Source organism: Chinchilla lanigera, unplaced genomic scaffold (assembly GCF_000276665.1).
Source record: "Chinchilla lanigera isolate Chin_1 unplaced genomic scaffold, ChiLan1.0 scaffold00055, whole genome shotgun sequence".
Taxonomy (NCBI): domain Eukaryota; kingdom Metazoa; phylum Chordata; class Mammalia; order Rodentia; family Chinchillidae; genus Chinchilla; species Chinchilla lanigera.
The window spans coordinates 14398327-14421634 of NW_004955456.1; the positions used below are offsets into that span (position 1 = coordinate 14398327).

The following is a 23308-nucleotide window of genomic DNA, read 5'->3' on the forward strand; positions in this document are numbered from 1 at the left end:
ACCCCCATTTTCTATAGAAGACAACTCTGATTGCACCCCTGCGGGAAGTCAATACAGCCAGCCTTCCCTCTTCATGGGCTACCTGTATCTGTGAGCACCTGGGCATAGTGGTGCGGGCCTGTGATCCCAGCACTGCAGAGGCTGAGGTAGGAGGATCACTGCAAGTTCAAGGCCAGCGTAAACTACAAATCGAGGGCTGGGGGATATAGCTCAGTGGCACAGCACCTTCCTTGCAAGCTCAAGGTCCTGAGTTTAATTCCCAGTGCCAAAACAAAACAAACAAAAAAAACAACAAAGTGAGATCTTCTTTAAAAAACAAGAAAGAAAAGTATGATTTAGGGAGGCAAAAATGTTTCTCCTGATGTCATGTGGGAAATAAATATTAATATATCCTGGGCTTCCCCGGCTTTCAACGCATTCACTGCTATCGCTGGCTTAGTGTCCAATGGTCCCACATCTATAGATTCAACCAGCGATGGACTGTAATAATCACGGGGCTAAGGGTACACAGTTCAATGGCAGGGCGCTTGCCCAGCATGCACGAGGCCCTGTGTTCGGTCCCCAGCAGCACAAAAAGTGGGGGAGTCGTGTCTGCAGTGAATGTGGAGTGTTTCTTAGTCATTATTCCCTAACGTTTACATTGCATCAGGTATAAGTACAGATGACTTAAAGTACGCATCCGGGTGTGCGCAGGTCTTATGTGAATGCCACCATTTTATATAAGGGACCCAAGCAGGTGCAGCTTTGCTATCTGCAGGGGGTCCCAGAGCTACTTCCCTGAGGATGCTGAGGGGTGACTGTACACTAGATGAATAAAATACGCAAGTGATGATCCAAGGGGGTCTACTATGCGCCATGGTTTGCCAAAACAAGACAGTATACACAGTGGATAATTATTAAAAATTTTTCTAGTTGGATTTAAAACCACGCCTATGCTTGGGGAGTGTCTGATAATCTGCAAGTAAACCTCAGCAGCCCACCCATCCACAGTCAGGATGGGAAACAACCCCAGGCTGTAGCGAGGGGGCGGGGTAGGCTGCTTTCTCTAGCGTGGTGTCTGGGTTCCGACCCCTTGCACAGGGCCCCGGCCTCCTGGGCTGCAGCTGTGCACAGGACTGGAGGGAGCAACTGGCCAAAGTGGCACAGTAGACAAGAGGCTGACAGCAGGGAGGCTGTGAATAATGATGAGCCCACTCTGCTGCTGTGGAAGTCAGTGCAGCCGGACCTCCCTCTTCATGGGCTACCTGTACTGCGAGCAACTAGTCCTGTAGCAAAAAGACTTTTTAGTTTTTAAAAATTTTATTTATTTGTTTACTGATTGATTGATTGATTGATTGAGACCGGGTCTTGCTATGTAGCCCAGGCTGACCTCAAACTCGTGGCAATCCTCCCGCCTCAGCTTCCCAAGGGCTGGGATTACAGGTGTGTGCCACCATGCCCAGCTCAAAAATGTTTAAAAAAAAACAAAAAAACTGCATCTGTACTGAAGAGGTACAGTATTTTTCTTGTTATTATTCATGAAACACTACAACGTAATAACTCTTTCCACAGTAGTTACACTGCAGTAGGTATTAGAAGTCAGCTGGAGGCGATCTGAAGTCTATGGGAAGATGTGTGTGGTTTCTACACAAATTCTGTGCCACTCTGTAAGGGGACGGCAGCATCTGCAGATTTCGGTATCCACAGCGGTCCTGGGGCCAAGCCCCCAGAGGCCCTGAGGGACGGCACCAGATCTGTTCTTGAGGTCTGCCCCATTTCCCGAAGTCCCCACTTCTTCCTGGGAGGCCCACACTGCAGCAGCAACGGGGCTTCCACAGCAGGTCCCCCAGGGAGTGTGAGCTGGAGCCAGAAGCTGTGGCTGGCTGCCCGCAGAAGCTGGCACAGCCCCGCCTCATCCCACTGCCTCCGACGCCCATAGATGTGGCCGCTATAGCTCAACAGACAGAGGAAAGAACAGTAGCGGGGGAGCACTGCTGACAACCGAGGGCCCCGTCCTCTGGCCCACACCCTGCTCACCCTGCCGCTCTCCACAATCTCCCTCTGGAGATCTTTTGAGGCCACAATCAGGACCTGGATGGCTTGCATTAGGCTGGTACAGGAACCAAGGATCCTGCGCAAAAAGCAAACAAGTCTGAGTCACAGAGACCAAGAATAAACAGGATGACTCCCTCTCTCACTCTTAAGCCAAGGCAAATGCGGGCTGAGGGGCTGAGGGGCCAGGAAGGTGCGGAGACTGCTGGAACAGTCCAGGGTGAAGCCCCTGGCCAGCGAGAAGACCGACCGGGACTTTCCTCCTAAGGACTGGCTCGGCCAGGACTCGGGCCCCATTTCCCTATAATGCAGCAGCACTGTTGCTACTCCACTGACGCTGCAGTTCTCCAAGGCTGCTACTCTAAGCCCCTGACAGGATGCAGGGAGTAAGCCAACACCAGGAACATGCTGTTGTGGCTCAGACTGACCTTTCGTTCACCTCCAACTTGACGCCTGTGTCCCCCGCTCTGGATTTGCTGAGCATTTCCTGTTTAAAAAAAGCATGGTTTCTGAATGCAACACTCGTGCTAGGAACCCATCAATGCCCTGCTGCATTCCAGGTCCAACCTGCTGTGTGTGCTGACAAAGCGGAGTCTAGGCCGCACCCAGGAGCTTGTGGGGGTCAGGGCGTGCTCAGGGCTCCTGTCTGTCTAGATCACTTTGCAGTCAATGGCGGGCCTGACCTTCAGACACCCGGGCTGAAGTGCAGAGAGTGTGAGTCATCGCCCCAGGCCAAAAGGGGCCGCTGCTATCAGCTCCCAGAGGCAGGTGACCCTACCATGGCGGTCGCCAAAGGGGCCATACAGGACGTTTCCAGTGGTGCCCACTCAGCTTTTTCTGAGATTCACTACTATTCAGCAGGGCTGCCCTTCAATATCTCTAGGGTAGGATCATGATTATTGCCACCCTATGGAAATGGGATCAAAATCTGAGCCAGATGAATATAATTTATAGAAGCCACGCTATTAGTAAGTACTCAGTCTGGAACTTGAACCCTGGGTGGTCTGACGCCAAAGCAGCTGTCCCTTGGGGGAAACTGCTTGGCTTCCTTCAGCGAGGACTCCTTCATTTCTACCCCTCCTGGATGCCGTGGTTTGGGTGTGGTTGTTTTTCAGGGGGCCACTTTAGCCTCATGCCTAAGAGGTGTCTCAGGGGCAAGGCTGTTCCAGGGCAGCTGCAACAGTGTCACTTCAGAAGATCCGACAGCATCGTCCTACCTCGATCCGGGCTGTGGCAGCTTCAATGGCGGCTGAAGTGGCGGCCATCTCCTTGTCCACGAGGTCTCCCAGCTCCTCCTGCTTGATGTCCAGGCCTCTGGGCAGCAGCTCCTATGAAGGCATCACAAAGGCTGCAGTGACTCTTGGCAGGACGGTCAGCCCTACAGGATGGCTGAGGTGGGAGCCTTTTAGGAAGCCACAAGGTCATTCAGCTGCAGGTGCTCAGGCCCTAACCCCATACTTGCACAGGGCCAATTTATTTGCTAGGCAGAAGTATTTTATTTATTTTTAAACTATTATTTTTTTGACACAGGGTCTCACTATGTAGTGTAGGCTGGCCTTGAACGCACAGGTGATCCTTCTGCCTCAGCCTCCCGAGCGCTGGGATTACAGGCGTGTGCCGCCATGCCCAGCATAGGTGGAAGTATTTTAAAACCTTCTCAAACACAAATGCATCTTCCAACCAGTATGACCCAGCAGCTGTTCCTATCCTGTTGTAGAGACAGGGAACCAAGGCTCAGAGAGGGAGAATGTCCTGACCACAGTTATGCTATTAATGCAAGGGTAGAGCAGAGATTTGACCTCAGGTCTGAATGATGCAAAACCAATGTAGTGTGTGCTTGTTTGCTTGTAGTACTGGGGACACTAAACAAGGGCCTCTGGACCGAGCTACACCCCTGCCCTTTTGAAATTTGGAGACAGGGTCTTGTTTTGTTTTGTTTTTGTTTTTCTTCCGGTACCAGGAATTGAACTCACGACCTTGCGCTTGCCAGGCAGGTGCTGTGCTGCTGAGCTAAATCCCCAGCCCCTGAGACAGGGTCTTACTAAATCACTAGTGCCCCAGACAGGGATTGATCTCACATCCTCCTGCCTCAGCCTCTCAGAGTGCTGGGGTTACAGGCCTGCAACACTGAGTAGCTAAAGCCCATGATTGTTAAGCACATTCTGTGTTATGTTTCCTGGAGTAAATAGTTTAATAGTTTAAAATAGTTTAATTAAGAACAGACTCTTCAACATTATGCAATGTATGTGTGGTATGGAAGCCTTATTTGGTAGCCTACTATTTTGTGCCATTTTCATGTTTTTACGATGTATCAGTTAAATACAAATTTTGGCCCAGTGTGGTGGTGCACACCTGTAATCCCACCACTTGGGAGGTCGAGGCAAGAGGATTGCTGTGAGTCTGAGGCTAGCCTGGGCTACATAGTAAGTTCAAGGTCAGCCTGGACTACATGGTTAGACTCTGTCTCAAAAAAAAAAGCAACAAAAATTTAAAAAAAGAATAGACTCATTTTATATTGCCCAGCTTCAGCAGCGGCTTAAGATGCAAGTCTATTTGAAATGCATTACTTTGCAATCCCCTTTATTTCCTGCCTGAATTCTAACTCTTCCTCCCTACCCTCTACCCAAAAATAAAGATAGATTCATAAGAGTAATTCTCAGGCCTTTTTTTTTTTTAAAAAAAAAAAACCCTATATGGATGCATCCTTAAACAAGATATTGTGAAGTTTAAATAGTTAGGTCTTTATACAAAAGTAATCACATTGTATGTATTCTTCTATGACTTAATATTCCCTCTTACATTCTATGCACCTGGTTCATCCTATTAACCTCGTAATTTTATTCCTGGGAATATACTCCAGGAAACCTCTTACACATATTCATCAGGAGACATGTACAAGAATGACCATGGGGGTGCAGTCATAATGGCCTAAACTGCAAAGAACCCAAATGTCCATCAGCAAAAGAACAAATATATTAAGCTATCTTCATACAACAGAACATTACAAAGCAGAGAAAATGTAATTATCTTCATGGATAAATCTCACATACAGAATGCTGAGAAAGCAGGATGTAGAAAAATATATACATATGATTTGATTTATGTTATCAATAACATGTAAAACTAACTACGTCTTATTTAGGGGGTTAAAAAGAGGACATGGCCTTGCTATCATCTTTCTCTGGAATTGGCAGTAGATATTCTATCCTCCTTGTTCTTAGCCATTATATTCCAGTTCCTAAAACGAGTGCCACATTCTGGGTCCTTCCTTCAGATCTGTCATCCAGGTCACCAACCTCCCCTTCAGCTTCATTTTCATCTCCTATTGAATTCTACACTAAGTCATTACTTTTATGCATTTTTTATTTTTGAAAGTTCTATGGTGCTGTGAATTCATATCCTTGGGACTTTACCCGAGAAACTTCTCTGAGGTCTGGGTGTAGGCACATTCCTCTAAGGACAACCAGGATCTGTTCTGCTCCCTGGGCCTCTATTCACCTGACTATTTTATTTAAAAACTTTATGCCTGTTTGGGTTCCTTAAGCCATGCAGGTAGCAGGAGGTTTGGACAGGTAGCTTGTGGATACGAATTCTTTAAAACCTGAGTTTTCTCCTCGCAGAATCAAGGATGTGAGGTCTCCTCATATAAGGTAGAAGTCTCAGACAGCTTTGTTTGTGAATTAACTACATTAATTTACTACTTAGAGGATCTCCCATTATTCAGGCTGTGACCCTTGAAGGCTCCTACTTTGGGAAGAAGGGTCTTCATGGGAATCCATTCTCTTTTGTGACGGTAGGTTTTGTTTCTTATTCTCCTGGTTATGTGTGGCTCACCGAAACGCAAGCTCTAGGCCACCGGAGATGGGTTAAAAGAAAACCCCATAGAACAATTGCTGACTCTAGCTTCTTTCTGGTTCATGATCCTGAGAATTTCCTTAGTGTTTAGTCAGTTCAGTTGCTCAAGTTTTATTATTTATTTATTTAGTCTTTTCGAGAGGTCTCGCTATGCAGTTCAGGCTGGCCTTGAGCTCACTTTGTAGCCCCGGCTGGCTTTGAACTTGCAACAATCCTCCTGCCTCAGCCTCCCGAGTGCTGGGGTTACAGGCGTGCACCACCACGCCTGGCTAAAGTTTTTAAAAAATGTTTTCTGTCCTAAATTTATCCAGCACTTTCCCTGTCTTATACTGAGAAGATCCTCTGAATACCGGGCCAGAAAGGAAGCTTGCCCATGATCTGTCTACCACACTTTGTTTTCACTAATTTTTATCTCCTCATGGTGCCCTCCGTATTTGGACTTGCATACCAAGTCCTCAATTTACCCACTGCAGCAGTATACTGGGGAGGACGCTTTATCTCCAGCAGAGACAGACAGCGCCAGCGTCACCTCTGCTACCACCCCGTTTAACAATACTGAAATAAAATAGTAGTAATAATGACGCTAAAGCTTGCAATTCCCCGTTATGCACAGTTCATCCCACTCCTCCCCAGGAAGCTCCCTCCCTGAGCCAGGCCCTTCTCTTTTCCTGACTTGCTCTCTACGTGTGCTCTCTATGTGCAAAATCAGCCAACTGAACATAAACAGGGCACTGATTTAGCAGGAGCCTGGGGTGCAGTGAGAGGTGTGGTCTCCACCTCAGGGCAACACACAGGTGAGCAAGCACCTGACAGTGCCCGCTGCTAATGCTGTCAGGGAAGGGAGCGGTGAGAAGGGCCCAGAAGGAGAATGAACAGCCAGAGAGGAAATGTCCTTGCGTGCAGAGCTACATACACAGAGTGAGCAAAATCTACAGTAAATATTTAAATAAAAGTAAAAGACACTTTGTCAAGAATGATGGGACACATTTTCAAACGAAAGGAGAGTACTTGTGATGGAGATGTGTCTTTTACGTAATAATTTTTTGAATTTGAAATATTCACTGTGTTTTATGATCAACTCTTATTATCAAACAGTCACAGCAATTTTTGTCAAGCAAAAACTTTGACGGTATGTACTCCACCTTATTCCCAGGATCTGGTATGGCGTGACTCCTGGCTCTTCCCCAAAGTCAAAGTGATCACAAAAGGGAAACATTTTGAATCAATTCAGGATACTGAGGCAGCTGTGACAGTGCAACTAAAGACACTCACAAAAGAGGATTTCCAGAACTGCTTCAGAAAGTGGCAAGAATGATGGGACCAGTGTGTTAGAAGCAAGGAGGAATATTTTGACAGGGATTCATGGTAATGTGTCTTTTAGTGTAATAAATTAATTACACATTACTTTGTATTGTACTTGTTTTGAGACAGGGTTCCAACTAAGGTGCCCAGGTTGGCCTCAAACTCAAGGTTGTCCTGCCTCAGCCTCCCAAGTAGCTGGGATTACAGGCATATTCTTCTATAATAAGATTATATCTTATAATCTTAAAACAGATTTCTATCACAGCTCCACTCAGAGTATAAAATGGTTGCTTTTCTTCTTTTTCTTTCCTATAAGGTTCATGTATTTTTGTCCCTATCCTAACCCAATTCCTGGTAGACAGGATGTATTCACATCTTTATAGAATGAATAAATAACACTATTGTGTCCACTTGAGGTGTCACCTGCCCAACCTGCTAACAACCCTTAGGGACAGGAAAACTGTTTGTGACACTGGTGGGACATTCTTCAGAGGTCAGCCTTCCCAGCTCTCACTTGAGTCCCAAGTGCAGAAGGAAATACCTCGCCGATGGCCTTGATCTTGCTCAGGCAGCTCCTCATGGCCGTGCTGTCAGCATCCTTGAGGGTGGCGTCTTCCTCCAGCGAGGCCAGGTAGGCGAGGGTTTCCCTGCAGAACTCCTTGCAGGCCTCAGTCAGCGCTGGAAGCACAGGGTGACGGGGACGTTTAAAGGCCCCCCGCTCATCCTGTTTTCAGGGCAGCCCCTGACCCCTGCCACTCACAGTCCGCGGGCTCTGGCGGGGCCCTGAGGCTGGTGCTGCTTCCGTGAGCAATGGTGTCACTGGTCAGGTGGCCGAGCAGCGTGACAGAGTGCAGAAGGTCACTTATATCTGCCGAGAGTGGGAAGAAATGTGTCTCAGGCCAGGCTGAGGATGTCACTTTCAGACCCTCTGCTTCCCTGCTTTCAGAGTCACACACACCCCTTTCCCGGTGCACAGGGACCTGTCACTGTCCCACCTGGATGTCACTAGCAAGAGTCTACCCCTCCGCCTTCTCACCTTCTGGGCAGGCCAGGTACTGGCTCCGACTCTTTTCCAGTTGCTCAATGCAGCTGGAAACAGACTTGACCTTGGAGAGAAGGTGCTCTGTGAGAGGGAAGACAGGGCGAGGTCAGAGCAAGGGTTCTCAGGGCCCATGTCCCACACCCTAGGGAAGGTGCAGGCAGCTGGGCATGGTGGCGCATGCTTGTAATCCCAGCACTAGGGAGGCTGAGGCAGGAGGATTGCTGCAAGTTTGAGACCAGCTTGGGTTACAAAGTGAGCTCAAGGCCAGCCTGAACTGCATAGCGAGACCCTGTCTCAAAAAAAAAAAGAAAAAAGAAAGGTGCGGGACAGACGAGCTGCCCAGCCTTGCAGGAGTTGCCCTGGGACAGGGGAAGGCTGGGAAGGAAAACTGTGGGCATGCTGCTTCTGATGGGAAGCACTGCATGGAGAAGCCTATCTCGGCCTCAGCATCAGGTTGGGTGCAGGTTTTGCCTCTCTCCTCTCTGCCTCTGGCCTCTACGTGAATCCTGCAAAGTCCTTCAAGGCCCCTTAAGTCTCGCTGCTCTTGGGCCCACACTGGTTCTCTTTGGCTTCCCTACGTGTGATCTCGCTCTGTACCCCAGTCATTTCCACTGCTGAGCCCCTGGCCACAGATCCACAGAAGCCACACAGCTCAGGAGTTGAGAGCGTGCTCCAGGGGTGGCTCCTGGTTCTGCTGTTCTTGCTCGGCTGTGTGACCTCAGGCTGGCTGTGCTCGCCTCATCTGAAAGCAGACGAATGACAGGACCTCCTCATGGGGACACTGTGAGGGTGAGCTGGGCCAGGCCATGTCCACGCAAGCCCCTGGAATAGTACCTGGCACGTGGGAAGCCTCAATACAAGTTAGGTGTTTTTATTTTTTAGTTATTTATTTTTATTTACTTATTTATTGTATATGGGGCGGGATGCTGAGGATTAAACCCAGGGCCTTTGCATCAGACTTTTCAATTATTTATTTTGAGACAGGGTTCTACTAGGTTGGCCAGGCTTGGCTCAAACTTGTAATCCTCCTGCCTCAGCTTCCCAGAGTGCTGGGATTACAAGTGTGGGCCACTATGCTCAGGATGGGTTTTTAAAAAATTTCTTCCCACCTCCATTTCTCTCCACTAATTCGCATCTCTCTCTTCTTTTTTCCTTCCAGCACCGGGGACTGAACCCTGGGATGTTAAGCTGCTTTCTAGTCCTTTTCATATTTTATTTTGAGACAGGGTCTAAACTGCCCAGGGTAGGCTTGAGCTTGAGATCTCCCGCCTCAGCCTCCCGAGTGCTGGGTTTACAGGTTGTGCACTACACACAGCTCTCTTCCAAGCCTCATCGGCCAGTGACTGAGGTTCCTGGTGTCCCCTCCATCAAGTGGGCACTTGGCATGCGCCTTCACCAAAACTGTACCGATGGCCCCGCTCAGTAGGCTACAACAGGGGACCCAATCCCACCAGGCAACAGCAGGCTGTGACCTGCAGCTGGCAGGTGGACAGTACCTGTGGACCCCGCGCAGCTGATGAGTGTGGGCTCCTCCAGCTGGCTCAGTGCCTCCTGCACCATGCCCTCCACAACCTTCCTGGACCGCACCAGCAGCGCCTTCCGCTGGTCCTTAGCGACCTGGCACACAGACTCCTAAAACAGCCCAGGGAGGTGAGAGTCTGTCCCAGATCCTGTCCCGAGCCCAGGCAGCATCCACTTGGGACCTTGCTGACATCCCTGGGCTCTTGGCTCAGGCTGTCACGAAAGAGGTACAAACCAGTGAGTCTGAGACACAAAAGAACACTCGCATATCGGCCACAGGTGCGTGCAATGGACCATGGGCCACTGTGGATGGGATCATGATGACGGTCCACACCTGTGGACAATCCCAAGCGCTTCCCTGCTTGTAAATGAAAACAGGTGCTTTGCCTTTGCTCACTGGCTGGTACCAGGAGCTATGCCTAGACAGGGCCCTGGCAACCAGGCTGAAGGCCCCGGCCTGTCACGCGGCCCCTCCTCCATGCACACTGAGCCCCACGGGAGAGTCTGAGTTGCTCAGCCTGAGTGAGCGCCCTGCACTTGCCTGTGCACTGGCCAGCTTGAGCTGGGAGTGCTCCAGCTGCTCTCGAAGGGCCGACAATTCCTCCTCGCGACACGCCGCGGTGCTCACCAAGCTGTCCCGCTGCTTCTCCAGCTCGGTGATCTGCGCTGTGCTTTTTGCTTCTGACTATAATGGAGAGAGCATGGGAAAGAGGCGCTGGGAAAACCAGACTCTTCCCTCCCAGAGGTCCAAACCCTCCTCCTGGCGCCAAGGAGCAGCAGGCGACGTTTCCTCCACCTGCTGTTCTCACTGCCCGGCGCTCACAGGGGGACCAACTTGGCCATGGGCAGGATGCTGGGGGCTGGTGAGGCCGATGTCTGAGACAGGGCCCGGGGGCCAGCTCACCTGGGCAGAAGTTTCCAGGTTGCTGTGGAGGAGCTGCAGCTCCTGCCTGCTGGTGGCAAGCTCCTGCTTCAAGCTCTCTAGAACTTCCTGCTGCTCCTGGGTCTGGAAAAGCAGAAAAGGAGGGCTCTGAGCGGGGTGACGGTTAGAAGGGAGAAACAAATGCCACAGTCCCTCCAACTACTGATGTGAGATTCTGTGCTCTGCTGTGTGAAGTTGCACCCCAACGAAAGGATGGAAGGAGGCGATGCCCGAGACTACACCAGTGACTTTTCTTCTGGCAAAGGAGGTTAAGGGAGAGCCCACAGTACAGACTAAGGCTGAACTGGGTCTGTGATTTAAGCATCCCAACACCTGCAATGCTATTTTGTTTTGTTTTTTGAGACAGGATCCTGCGATGCAGCCCCGGCTGGCCTCAAACTCATGGATATCCTGCTCACTCAGTCTTCTGAGTGCTGGGACTACAGGCGCGCGCCCCCACACGGGGCCCAACACCTACAATATTGTTGACTACAATGCCTCACCATTTTGAAACAATTCCTTTTATTGATTTCTTTTCCAAGTGGTGTTTTCCAAAGACCGGGTTACCACCCATAGCATTCACAGCTAACACTAAAAAATGGCTTAAATGGAATAGGAACTATCCAAAAGCATCAGACAGGAAGGGTAATGATTACTTGGTGACATGTTTACTTGCAGCAGGTGGATGTGTTTTCTATTTCGTGTCACAGAAAGTGCAAAGGCCATTCCCCTAAGTCTCAGGCACGTCTCTTACTCCACCATGACCGTCCCCTCACCTGCCAGCCCTACAGCGACACAACGATGTCCTCTTGCCTACAGATCTCTGTCAATATGCGTTCCTCTCTTGCTTGCCCTTCCTCAAACGCCCCTCAAGCCTTGCTCTTGGGAAGCTTTGGCTGATGACTTCCATTCCTCTTGGGTTCTGTCATTATTTCCTACACTAAATTGTGCATGCACCTGTGACCATGTCCTGCTGCTGTCTTCACACACACTCTCAGGGCCACAGAGCAGACGAAAAAGTCCTTTCAAGGACCACCTTCACCCCATCTCCCAAGCGCTTTTCCTTCCACTCACCTTCCGCTGGGCCTGGTCACTGACGCGCTCAAAGGAATCTGTAAGTTCTTTTTTCTCTCGTTCCAAATCCGCCTGGGCTTGCCTGGCCATGGAGACCTGTTTGGTCACCTCTGCATTCTGTAAAGAAGAGCAGCATTTTGGGTTGGTATCTCTCAGGCTCCCAGGACATCTTCCTTCTAGAGCCAATGACCCCATTCAGACCGTGAATGCCTAGGAGTCAGACACATGAACGACCTTCCTACCCACAGGGACGCCAGAAATCCGGCCACGACATTCAGATACTGCACTGTAGTATTTACAAAAATAGCCAAGATGGTGGGTGATCCTAAGAGGGGCTAGCGCCTAAGAGAGAACTGAAGATACAGAAGGCAAAGGGGCTTACGGAGCTGGGGTTCCCAAGAAATGGGGAGCTGCTGTCTCCCCTGTGGTGTCGGGTGTGCGGGGCGGTGAGAGGGGTTGCGGTCCTACCTTCCGCAGCAGGTCAGCATGGCTCTGAACCAGCTCGCTGTACTTCTCCTTGAGCTTGCTATACCGCTGCTCATTGGCCTGGGCCTTCCCTGCATGGTCAAGGACTGAGGTGAGGTGGCGCCCCTGGCTGGGACGCTCTACCCTCCTCCTTCCAGTAAGGACACAGCCCTTCTCCCTCTGAACTCCTACTTAGAGACTTCTCTGAGAAGTCATCTTTAAAATACAACAACAAAAGGAATTCACCCGACTAAAATCCTTCCTCCAATTTGTATCTCCTCGGTATTTCTGTACAGGACATTCCTGTCAATGGGATTTTCGGCTTCCAGGTTGATTACCCTCCTCAGGCCTTCGTCCCAGTGCCTTCCTCCTTGGGAGTCCCCTGCCCCAGGGCAGCCACCCCTTCATCACCTCTGTAGTTCCTGTCTCTGTGGGCCCAGCAGGACTCTGCACCTGCTGCCCGCAAGTCTGTCCCTTTGCCCAGCGACAGGGGCTGGCACTCCGGGCAGCACTTCCTTGTCCTGAGCCTGCCTGGACCCTGCCCTCAGGTCCAGCCCCAACCCCTCTCACTCTCTATCTCCGTCAGGCTCCGCTGTGCCTTCTCCGTGTCTTCCCGCTGCTTCTTGAGCTCATCCAGCTCTGCCCTGAGGAACTCGCAGTCATCGGCTGCCTGCCGGCCCAGGTGCTGCTGCTCGGCCAGCTCGGCCTCCAGCTCACTCACGCGGCCCTTCAGCTGCAGCATGGCCCGCTGGCTCTGTGGGAGGGGCCCAGGTGAGTGGTCCGCCACTGCCAGCCATGGACGGGTGTGTCGGGCAGGACAGTGGCACTGACCAAGGATGGCTGGCCTTGGTATCCGTGGGTTCCTTATCCATGGACTCAACCAACCACATCATATTAGGTATAAGTGAGCCACAGATGTTTTAAACTCCAATGGGACGACATGTCAAGGTTCTAGGCAACACCATGCCATAGTAGCTAGAGGACTTGGGTACACTTGGGTTTTGAGTATCTGTGGTGTGCCCTGAACCAGTCTCCTACAGACACCAAGGGACAACTATAAATATGAAGGTTTTCCTAATCAGCCAGCGCCCAAGGTCTTATGAGAGTTGAGCCTTCTGGTTATTTCAAGCCACCCACTCATCACCAACAGGGTCTGGTGGCAGAGGAATTCTGGTCCTAGCTACAGTGGCCTGCGGGTAGCACTGGGTGAGCTGGGGAGAAAAAGGAGGGTGCTGGGCCCGGCCCCAAGGGTCAAGTCCTCTGACCAGATAGGGCTTTGAGGCAGAGGCATGTTTGAGTTGTAATCAAAATATATGGTTAATATTTAAATTTACAAAAATTTATTAGTCAAAGATGCACTGCCATCAATCTCCCTTGCTCCAAGCTCCCTCATCTCATCATTCTCGCCACCTTGAGGAACAGCTCTGGGAGTCCTCCCTTGTGCCCTTATGGGTAAATGTAGCTGCCTGGTGTCGCCTAACCCAGACAGGCTCGTCAAGTCTTGTTGGTGTGTCCTCCTCCACCCGACTCTCCAGATCTGCCGCCAGGTGACTTCTGGCTCTTCCTCAAAATCAAAATGACCGTGGAAGGGAACCATTTTTAATTGATTAAGGACATAAGGCAGCCATGGGAGTGCCATTAAAGACATGAAAGAATACTTCCAGAACTGCTTCAGAAAGTGGAAAGAATGATGGGATAGGCGTGTGTGAAGCAAGGGGAAGTATTCTGAGGGGTTTCATAGCAATGTGTCTTTTACTCCATAAATTTTTAAAACTCATTGTAGTTTTCAATCACACATCATATATAGCACCAGAGGCAACAAACAGTCACCACAGTCCCAAACTAAATTCTCTGTAAGGCCAAGTGAGAAAAACTGGCCTTTGGCAGCATGCCTACTGGGCAGCTAGTGACCACGGCTACCAGGAACACTAGCGCCAGGCTTAGCTGCTTTCTATGTGTCATAGAAATGAATTCTAGTGAAGACCCCAACAGGTTCTTTCGGCTTTGGCATTTCTACTAATTAACCTGCCCGGACGTTATCTACAAGATACAACTGCAGTGTTAAAACTGATCACGTGTTGGTGATGCACGGAAGCGCTGAGCTCCCAGCACACACCTCGGTCTTCATGCTTTCCAGCTGGGCTCTCAGCCCGCTGATCTCTCTGTACAGCCGCTCGATCAGGTGGTCCCTGGGGAGAGAAGGAGAACGCATTTGCTTCCACTGTGCACTGTTCCTCGCCTTCTGAATGTGAGTTGGGAGACTGGGTGAAGAAGTCAAAAGCCAGTGCTCACTTGGACACAATTCTTCAACACTATAAATTATACAGACAACTATCCACATCTGTATCTGAGGATTCAACTAACTGCAGACTGTAAATATTTGGGGAAAATGTCATAAAGCATAATAACTAAGTACATCGCATTGGCATCGTGTTAGATATTATCTAGGGATGATCTGAAGCATTTGGGATGGGCACAGATTCTATGCAAGTGGAATCTGATTTTACGTAAGGTATTTGGGGTCCAATCCCCCTTGGATACTGAGGGACAATTTGTTTCTTGTTACATAACCTTAAACCCACAGGTGTGTCATAGTCATTGATCTTCTGGAATTAAAGGGGCTAATATTTGAGGGTCAAGACATTCTTTAGTATTAAGAATTCCCCAAACAGTTAAGTGTTATGAGGGAGACTGTGACTTAACACATTCCTGGCAGTTTGAATCACCAGTGGCGCCTGCATGACTGTCCCATAGACCAGCTTGTACCACTGGTGGTACAAATGCACCCAATCCCTTTTTTTTTAGTACTGGGGATCAAACTCAGGACCTCGTGCTTGCCAGGCAGGTGCTTGTGCCACTGAGCTACAGCCCCGGCCCCCCAATCATTTTTATCAGTCTTTTTGCTAATCAAATTAATAAAAACCCACCTGATGGGACAGTCATACATGTACTACCAGTAGTTCAAGCTGCCCAGCAATGAAACATTTGATTATGACCTCGTTGTGAACACATTAACTTAATCTCTGCACCATGTGCTCGACCCCAGGTTGGACTCACTTTTCATCCTTGTTCACACCGTTTTGACTGTTGAAATTGAAGGGATCGCTGCTGAATGAGCTGCCAAAGATGTCATCAAACTTGTTATCAAATAAATTCTGCAGGGACCAGAAAGGCGGGAGAGCAAGTCAGAGACACAGAAAATTCAACAAGAGGTCAGAGGAGCACCACGTAAGAACGGTCCTTTTCTTGATTTGGTACAGACCCATTTGTGATCCCTCCACTCGAAGACCGAATAACTCTGGGTGCAGAGGTGTGTGTCTATAGCCCCAGCTATGTGGAAGGCTGAGGCAGGAAGATCATTTAAGCCCAGAAGTTCTAGGCCAGCTGACACAATTGCAGTGAGACCCACAAAAAAAGGGCTGGGGGAGGCTGACCCTGGTTGATGTCAGTGCACCTGGCCTAGGCCTCGAGCATCCTCTTCCCTGCTCTTGGGCAATGGGAAGGGCACATGTCTCTCCTGAGGGTTCTCACCTGCTGGGAGGCATCCATGTCCATGAGGTCATCCTTCTCCAAGACCGGCTCGCTGTCAGGGGACGAGGCCTCCACCGGGATGACCACCACAGGGCTGATGTGTTCCGACAGGGCTGAGGCTCGCAGGAAGTTGGGTGGGTTCTGAAGAGGGGACACAGCCTGAGCCAGTGCCCACCTGCCAAACCCCACCAGCCTTCAAGAGAGGAGCCGGAGACCTTGCAGTGCCCGGTTGTGGCCACACACACTCACCTCAGGCAGCTGGGGGATCTGAATGAGCCGCTTGAAGTACTGTAGGTTGCTGGAGCGGAGGAACAGATCCTTCAGCCTGTGGGTGTAGAAGGACCGGGTGTTATCAGCAGCCCCAAGGAGGGGACAACCCCTCCCCTAGCTTTGCCACCCTAAAGTTACAGGTGTCAAGGAGATGTCCTCCATGGTGCCAGAATTCAATTATGATGTTATAGACTAGGGTCATCTATAGCCAGTCCTGTTACCCGGCGGTGAGGAAAGAGTAACTCATGATCCTGAAACAAATGCCTCACTGCCGTGGAACACATGCCCGTGGCTGGCAGACTTGTCTTCCTCCGCAAGCCTGGCTTAGCGTAACACTGAAAGAAATCGACCTTCTCAGGGAAGGGAGCATAATTACCAAGGTAGAGCTCTTCTCAAGGAATCCATCTGGCTTTGAAGCTACACACTATCTCCCCATTAGACCAGAAGTTTCTAGAGAGCAGAAGCTGAGCCCTGCAGATCTCTACCTACCAAAGAGCCAGGCATAGAGGAGTTGCTCTGTACACACTTGTTAGGGAAGCATGAACTGTCTACATCGAGCTCTAATCTTAGATGAATATGGACATGCAGAAATCAACTTTTTTTTTTTGGTGTTGGATACTGGATCCAGGACCTCAAGTATGCTGGGTAAATTCTCTCCTACTGACACATATTACCCCCAGCCCCCCAAGTCACACTTTTCTTCTCATTCCCAGATCTGTCTTTTGAATCAAAACACTAAAGACCAACAAATGTGAGAGCCGAGACATGAAGAGGACTACGGATCCCAGTAGCAGCAACTACCTAGTAACAGCACAGACTTTTCTCCAGCTTAGCCCTGGGGACCTCATTACACCCTTTCAGATCCCAAGATCAAGACTTAGCTATGTCCCCAGGATGTCACTGCTGCTTTCTCTCAATTCAAGGACAGTGAGGCCTCAGAGAGCAGCCACTTCTGTGGGGAAGAAAGAGCTAGGCAGCTATTCACAGGAGATGTTTTCATATGCTAGAAAAAACTAAAGGGAAGAAAACCAGCTGACCACACATCCCGTCTCCCTGGGCGGAAGCCAACAGTAATAAGCTCTACTGCTTTTGCAAGCTACCGGAATTTCACATTCCAGGAAATCAGCCCCAGGGCCTGTCTCCTAGGATTTAGTAAGTCATTTATTATCGACTATGTACCAGGCTTTCCCAGTGGAACGAGGCAGATGGGAGGCTTGTTCAACGCCGAGCTGCTGCGTTCTCTGGGGAACCAGCAAGAGTGAAAGCTCAGGGTTGAGGAGTCGTGGTCAGGAATGAAGAAATTAACAGGAGAAACCAGAACGTCATCATCTATCGCTAGTGCCATGTCACGATGGCCCCTGCAGCTCCCAGCTCCATTCCTACCTCTTCTTGGGACATCTAGGCAGGAGCCATACTTCTCATCTGGTCACTCCTGTCTCCCCTCGAATGCACCAGCACCATTCACTCCTCAGCCAGACAAGCTCAGTCTCCTAGACTACAGAGCTGACTGATTAGCACATGATTCATCCCAGGGTTTACCAGGCGCTGTACGTACGCTTCACTGCCTGCTGTTTGTCAGATGCTATGGATATAGTAATGGATAAAATGGTCAAATGAAAATAAGAACTTGTGAGGGAAACAAACAGGGTGCTTGAGGATATGAGGTAGGGTGGAACTGGAGGAACAGGAGACAGTGAAAAAAAATGTGACTTGACGAAGGGGACCTGAGAGTGCCTTTCTGGGGTGACAAAAGGTGACCAAAAAGTGGCCGGGCTGGAAGAGCACTGCAGAGGAGGGGACAGGAAGCACCGGGGAGCCCTGGCAGGCAGCAGTGGTAGCTGAAAGATGGAGACCTGGACGGAGCAAGATGCACTTACAGGGCATCGATTGAATCTGTGGAGGGACCTGACAAGGGGCGTGAATCGGGGCCTCCGATCTCTGACCTAAATGGCTGACGGCAGCATTTACTGAGACAGAAAAGACTGGGAGGAAATGGTTCACCGGGAACACCTGAAGTTCAGTTTTGGATGTAAATCTGGGGTACAGGCATCAAAATGGGTACAGGAGACTACAACTGAGAAGGTGGAGCCTCAGATACATACTTGGGAGCTGTTGGCATGCAGATGGAATCAGGCCAGGACACACAGGAAGAGGACACAAAGAGGATGTCCTAACATAAAGCAGGTGACAGTGACAGGTGACATCTCTCCTATATCCTGCTATGGGATTTCTTTGAGACCCAGTAACTTCCCAGCCACTGGTAGGTTTACTGTTGTCCTAGCCATTTCCTGTCCTATCATCACCTTAAAATATAGACATTGCCACCCCTAAGGATTTCAAGGCACATGGCCTCGTGTGGATTAACTGATCCTACAGCGTGTTTATATGCCCTCGTTCCCGCTCGAGCCACTTACTTTGTGAACTGCTCCATGAAGCGGTCCCGGTGGCCTTGCAGGGTGTCGGCTGGGAGACCTGGGGGAAATTGGAAGGACTGTGAGCCAGGAGGACCAGAGGGCCAGCAAACCACGGCGGGGCTGCAGAGGGGGCCAGCTGTTGTGGGCCTGTGGCCTCCTCTGGCCAGGAGTTGCCCCGAGGTCTAGTACCGAGGTTGTAGGGTAAGAGCATGGGGTAGAGGTGGACGGTACACTAAAATGGCGCTTTATCTCTGGGATAAGAATCTTTAACCATGGTCACATCGTGAGAAAAATATCTGAAAAAACAGAATTGAGGGATATTCTACAGAAAAATCTGACCAATACTCAGAACCTTCATCAACAACAAGGAAAATCTAAGAAAATGTTATACTCTAAAAGACAAAATGACTAAATGTTGTGTGGTATCCTGGGATGGGATCCCAGGACAGAAAAAGGATAAAAACTGTGGAAACATTGATAATTAAAAACAAACAAACTGAAAATCTGAATAAAGAACAGACGCACTACTAGTTCATTAGTTGTGACAAATATACCATATTAAAATATGAACAAGCTGGGTGTGGTGGCGCACACCTGTAATCTCGGCACTCAGGAGGCTGAAGCAGGAGGATCGCTATGAGTTCAAGTCCAGCCTGGCCTAACAGTGAGTTCAAGGCCAGCTTCAACTACATAGTGAGACCCTGTCTCAAAAAAGAGAACCCCTCAAAAGACAAACCAAAAAAAAAAAGGACAAGAGAGGGAACTGGGTATTGGGGGAATGGAGTTCTCTGTATTGTTTTAGAACTCTTCTGTACACCTGAAACAAACATGTTTATTTCTAGAGATGGGTATACAGCTTGAGAATCCCTAATCTGAAAATCAGAAATCCAACTGCTCTGACACCCACACCTTTCTAAGCCTTTGGATTTTTGGATTAAGGATATCAAACCAGGAAAGTCTGTGCAAACATTCTAAACTCCGAGAAATTCCAAACCCTCTGGACCCCAAGCACTTTGGATAAGGGACACGTACCCTGTACTGTCTGGGGCTCCCTACCCTCTCCCGGCTGCACAGTTCCCCTGCCCAGAGGCCAGCAGTGTGGGTCTCATGGACTGCTGTGCTTGTAGAGAAGCCTTTAAATAATTTCAATAATTACTTGCCTCTTCGAAAAAGCCACCACCTTGCAGGAAACTAGCGCCGTTCTGCTGCATGGCTACATTCTGTAGCATCGCAGAAACCGTTTCCCTTCTCCTGGGATGTGGCCCACCTCTCCACTCCCTCCAGGCACATTCACTGCTCCAAAGCCTCTCTAACCCCTAAATAGCAAACCCCAATCTTCCTGGCTGGGTCCATTAGCTGCTGCTCCCCTTGTCTCATCAGACGCCCCGATTCATCACTCGCCAGTGACCACAGCTGTGGAGTAACCCTTGCCCCACACTTGCAAAGCGCAGCTGAGTCCCTTCTGTACTGCAGACCCTCAGCTGTATCCATCCAAGCCTTGGTTTTTCCTGGTTTTCCATCATGCCTATCTCCGCTTGAGTATACCCTTCATGGTGGCTGCCTTGGAGTGCGGCCTATCAGATTTATATGGCGATGTACATTAGTGATACAGATCCCACCAGAGACTTCCTAAAGCAGCGAGTGTAGCCCAGACACATCATTTTAAACAGGAAGTCTATAAAACTATAGAAAGCTCTCTACGATCATTAGGGACCTGCTGTGAGGCAGGGTCAGCCCTCCATTTACTTGAGCAGCTCCACATTTCCTATTTCTGCATCAAACTCCATCCCTATAAAGGGATGGTGCTGACAGTTTGGAGATTGCTGCCTTCGCTCACTCAGGTCTAGCCAGGCTTTCACATGGGTTCTGGAACACAAGATAGCCTTGAGGAATGGTGGCATGCTAGAGCTGGAGGAGGAGAGAGGACCGGCCTATAGATGCCAAAGCTTGGGCCCTGCTCTCACAATGGCCAGGAGCTCCAGCGCCTTTTGTATCAGAAGCGGAAAGCCCAGGGCCCTGAAAGGGGGTGCACCGCCCCAGGGGCATCTTCAGGCTGCGATGCCCCCCACAGCCCAGGGCGCACGAAGTGGCTGCAGCCTGCGTACTCACAGGAGTGGAGTTTGAAGAGAAGCTTGACAGTGTAGTCATAGAGATGGCTGCAGTCCAGGATGACCTGGATCAACGGGGCGAGGCGGCACTGCCCGGCTGTTGTCACTGACACAGAGCGGGACATGTCCAAGGAGTTGAACACTGGGAAACAAAAGGGGGAGAAACAATAGCACAAGGCAATTATAGGGGGCTCTGCAAAGGTGGGGGCCCAGCATACACTGGGTGCACACATCCGTGCAGGCATCATCTCGTCTAAGTCATTTAACCATTACGACCCTCCTGAGACAGGAAAGGTCTCCTCACTATACAGGCGTAGAAATGGAACCTAATGCTGGGCATGGTGGCACACACCTGCAATCCCAGCACTAGGGAGGCTGATGTAGGAGGATCATTGCGAGTTCAAGACCAGCCTGGGCTACAAAGTGAGCTCAAGCCCCACCTGAACTGCAGAGTGAGACCTGGTCTCAAAAAGACAAAAAAAAAAAAAAAAAAAGAAATGGAACCTAAGTCACTTGAAGGCAGTCAAAGCCAAGAGAGTGGCGCACTGAGATAAATGGTTTGATCTAGTGCCTCTGCTAATGAAGGGCCAGATGCTTGGCATGCCATGAACAGGCGAGCGAGGTTCCACCCTGTGCAGAGCCCACGCGACAGCCCAGGAAGGAGCTTTGCTCGCAACCTGGGAGAGCAACTATTCTGGGAGATTCCCTTCCGTCCTGTCTCTGAGAAGCTTTCTAAGTCTCCATCCTTGGACCCAACACATTGCTCAGAGTTTCTGATCTAAGGAGAGGTGGGTTGCTGTACAAGGACAGCCCCCAGTTCTATCGGGAGCCTGACTCAGGGTGGGAAGGAGCTAAGGAGCTAGCCAATCTGGTTTGCTTTGGAATACTGCTGACTGACGCTGGTTTACTGACCCAGAGTCCATTTTGCCTGTTTCGAATCCGTGCATGAATGCTGTCCGATGCATGAATGTACCCTTGCACTTTGGAAGCACCAAATCTGGCAATCATACTAGTTCCTATGTGGGGAGAGTGTCAGACAGCCATCAGAGAAGAAAGGGAATTATTCAGCTGTGACTTGCCACTTGGTTCTCAGGACACAGAAATCGGGAGACACATGCAGGAGCCCTGGGGGACAATGGAGAACCCAGGAGGGCCTAGGAAAAGCGCTCCGGAGCTGACCTACTGGGTTCTAAGGCTGACTGGGGTCCTGGGGGAGCTGTCAGGAGAAATGTTGCTTTTTACTCTCCTGCTGCTCCTGCAATTCCTTTACAGTCAGCCCCTGCCAGAGTCCCTGCACCCAGCAAGTGGACGCCTGACTGCAGACCCTCAGCTCATGCCTGGCCAGGCTGATTTTCCTTCTTGCACCAGCTGTCCACTGTCTCCAGGGACTCTGCTCATGGCAGGCAATGACACAACTTTCTCTGAGGTTCCCCTTGTGGGCGGAGCTGCCGGAGGGAAGCCCAGCGTCGCATGTGCTCTGTCTCCCCAGCCTCCCTGTAACAGGGTTAGTCTGGCAGCTTAAAAAAAAAAAAAAATCCCAAACGGTTCTAATTAAAAGGCAGCTTTTCTTCTTAAGACAAATTAAGACCAGCTGTCACTGCAAGGCAGCCATCCATGTGTCCTGGCTTCCTCAGGCTCCACGCTGGCAAGGAACCACAGCAGGTTCCATCTCCTGGGCTGCCCGCCGCTTTCCCAAAGCCTTCCCAGGATGTCCCTTGGCAACCAGCACCATCTACAGCAGGGTGGCTGCTGTAGTCACCCAACCTCTCTGGGCCTGTGGTCACAGGAGCACATGCCTCCGAGGGTCTGGTGAGCCCAATGAGAATGGGAACTTTCTGGCTTCGAGGTTCCTTAGGACCACTTGTGAGCACACAGCAAAACCCCTGCAGCTCCTATTTGCACTGTGTTTGCATTGGTTGGGGGTAGGGCTGAGGCCTTGGTAGTTTTCCAAAGACTCCTTGGTGATTTGAATATGCAACCAGGGCTTGAGACTATTCGCTAGCTCAGCAGCTGTCAAGCTTCGGCACACATCAGAATCCCCCAGACAGATTCCTGCGATGATGGAAATGTTCTCAGTATGCGTCTGCCTGAATTATGGCCAGTGCGACTGATGACCTGACTTTTTCTCCAGGCACTAGGACTGAATTCAGATCCTCACACATGCTAGGCAAGTGCTCTACCACTGAGCTACACAATACCCCCGACCCTTTTGATTTTTTTTCCTCAGATGAAGACTTGCTAAGTTTCCCATGATGGCCCTTAACTTATGATCATCCAGCCTCAGCCTCCTGAATAGTTGGGATTATAGGTGTATGCCACTCTGCCCAGCTAGGATTTGACTTTTATGAGTTATTTAACTATAATCAACTTAAACACAGATGTTCCTCAACTTAGGGTGGGGTTGTGTCCCAGTTAAATCCTTTATAAATAAAATAAAGTGATAAAAACATCTGCATGTAATACATGTAAGCCACGGGGCATCCCAGCTCTGCATGTGTGTGGGACACTTTTACATTACAGTTGGGCAAAACCACTTCATGCAAAGCTTATTTTACGTAAAACGCTGACTAGCTCCTGTAATGCACTCAACAGTGAGGACAGAAGGTGAAAACAGGCTGGCTGCACTGGGATCTTCATACTGTCTCCAAAGCTGGAAGGCCCTACGTCCGTCCACCCATTGTAAGTTGGGTGGCCATCTGTGGTCAGCCTACAACCCCAGCCTCATGCTTTCTTTTTAAGAGGTATTGGGGATTAAACCCAGGGCCTTTGTACT

At 49.9% G+C, this 23308-nt stretch overlaps 1 protein-coding gene across 3 annotated transcripts in view; it reads right to left on the minus strand.

Annotated features, from left to right (window-relative positions):
• The window catches only part of Hip1 (huntingtin interacting protein 1), a 140036-nt gene that overhangs the window by 9045 nt on the left and 107683 nt on the right, over positions 1–23308 (minus strand). For all 3 annotated transcript variants that reach the window (XM_005396796.2, XM_005396798.2, XM_005396797.2), the window contains exons 8-25: positions 20537–20677; positions 18428–18485; positions 15993–16068; positions 15744–15884; positions 15270–15367; positions 14329–14401; positions 12783–12966; positions 12216–12304; positions 11748–11864; positions 10656–10757; positions 10293–10436; positions 9727–9862; positions 8225–8311; positions 7949–8056; positions 7730–7866; positions 3249–3359; positions 2460–2518; positions 2017–2110 (exon numbers count right to left, since the gene is read on the minus strand). In XM_005396796.2, the coding sequence (XP_005396853.1) occupies positions 2017–2110; positions 2460–2518; positions 3249–3359; positions 7730–7866; positions 7949–8056; positions 8225–8311; positions 9727–9862; positions 10293–10436; positions 10656–10757; positions 11748–11864; positions 12216–12304; positions 12783–12966; positions 14329–14401; positions 15270–15367; positions 15744–15884; positions 15993–16068; positions 18428–18485; positions 20537–20677 (1955 nt within the window). The remainder of the gene's footprint in view (positions 1–2016; positions 2111–2459; positions 2519–3248; positions 3360–7729; positions 7867–7948; positions 8057–8224; positions 8312–9726; positions 9863–10292; positions 10437–10655; positions 10758–11747; positions 11865–12215; positions 12305–12782; positions 12967–14328; positions 14402–15269; positions 15368–15743; positions 15885–15992; positions 16069–18427; positions 18486–20536; positions 20678–23308) is intronic.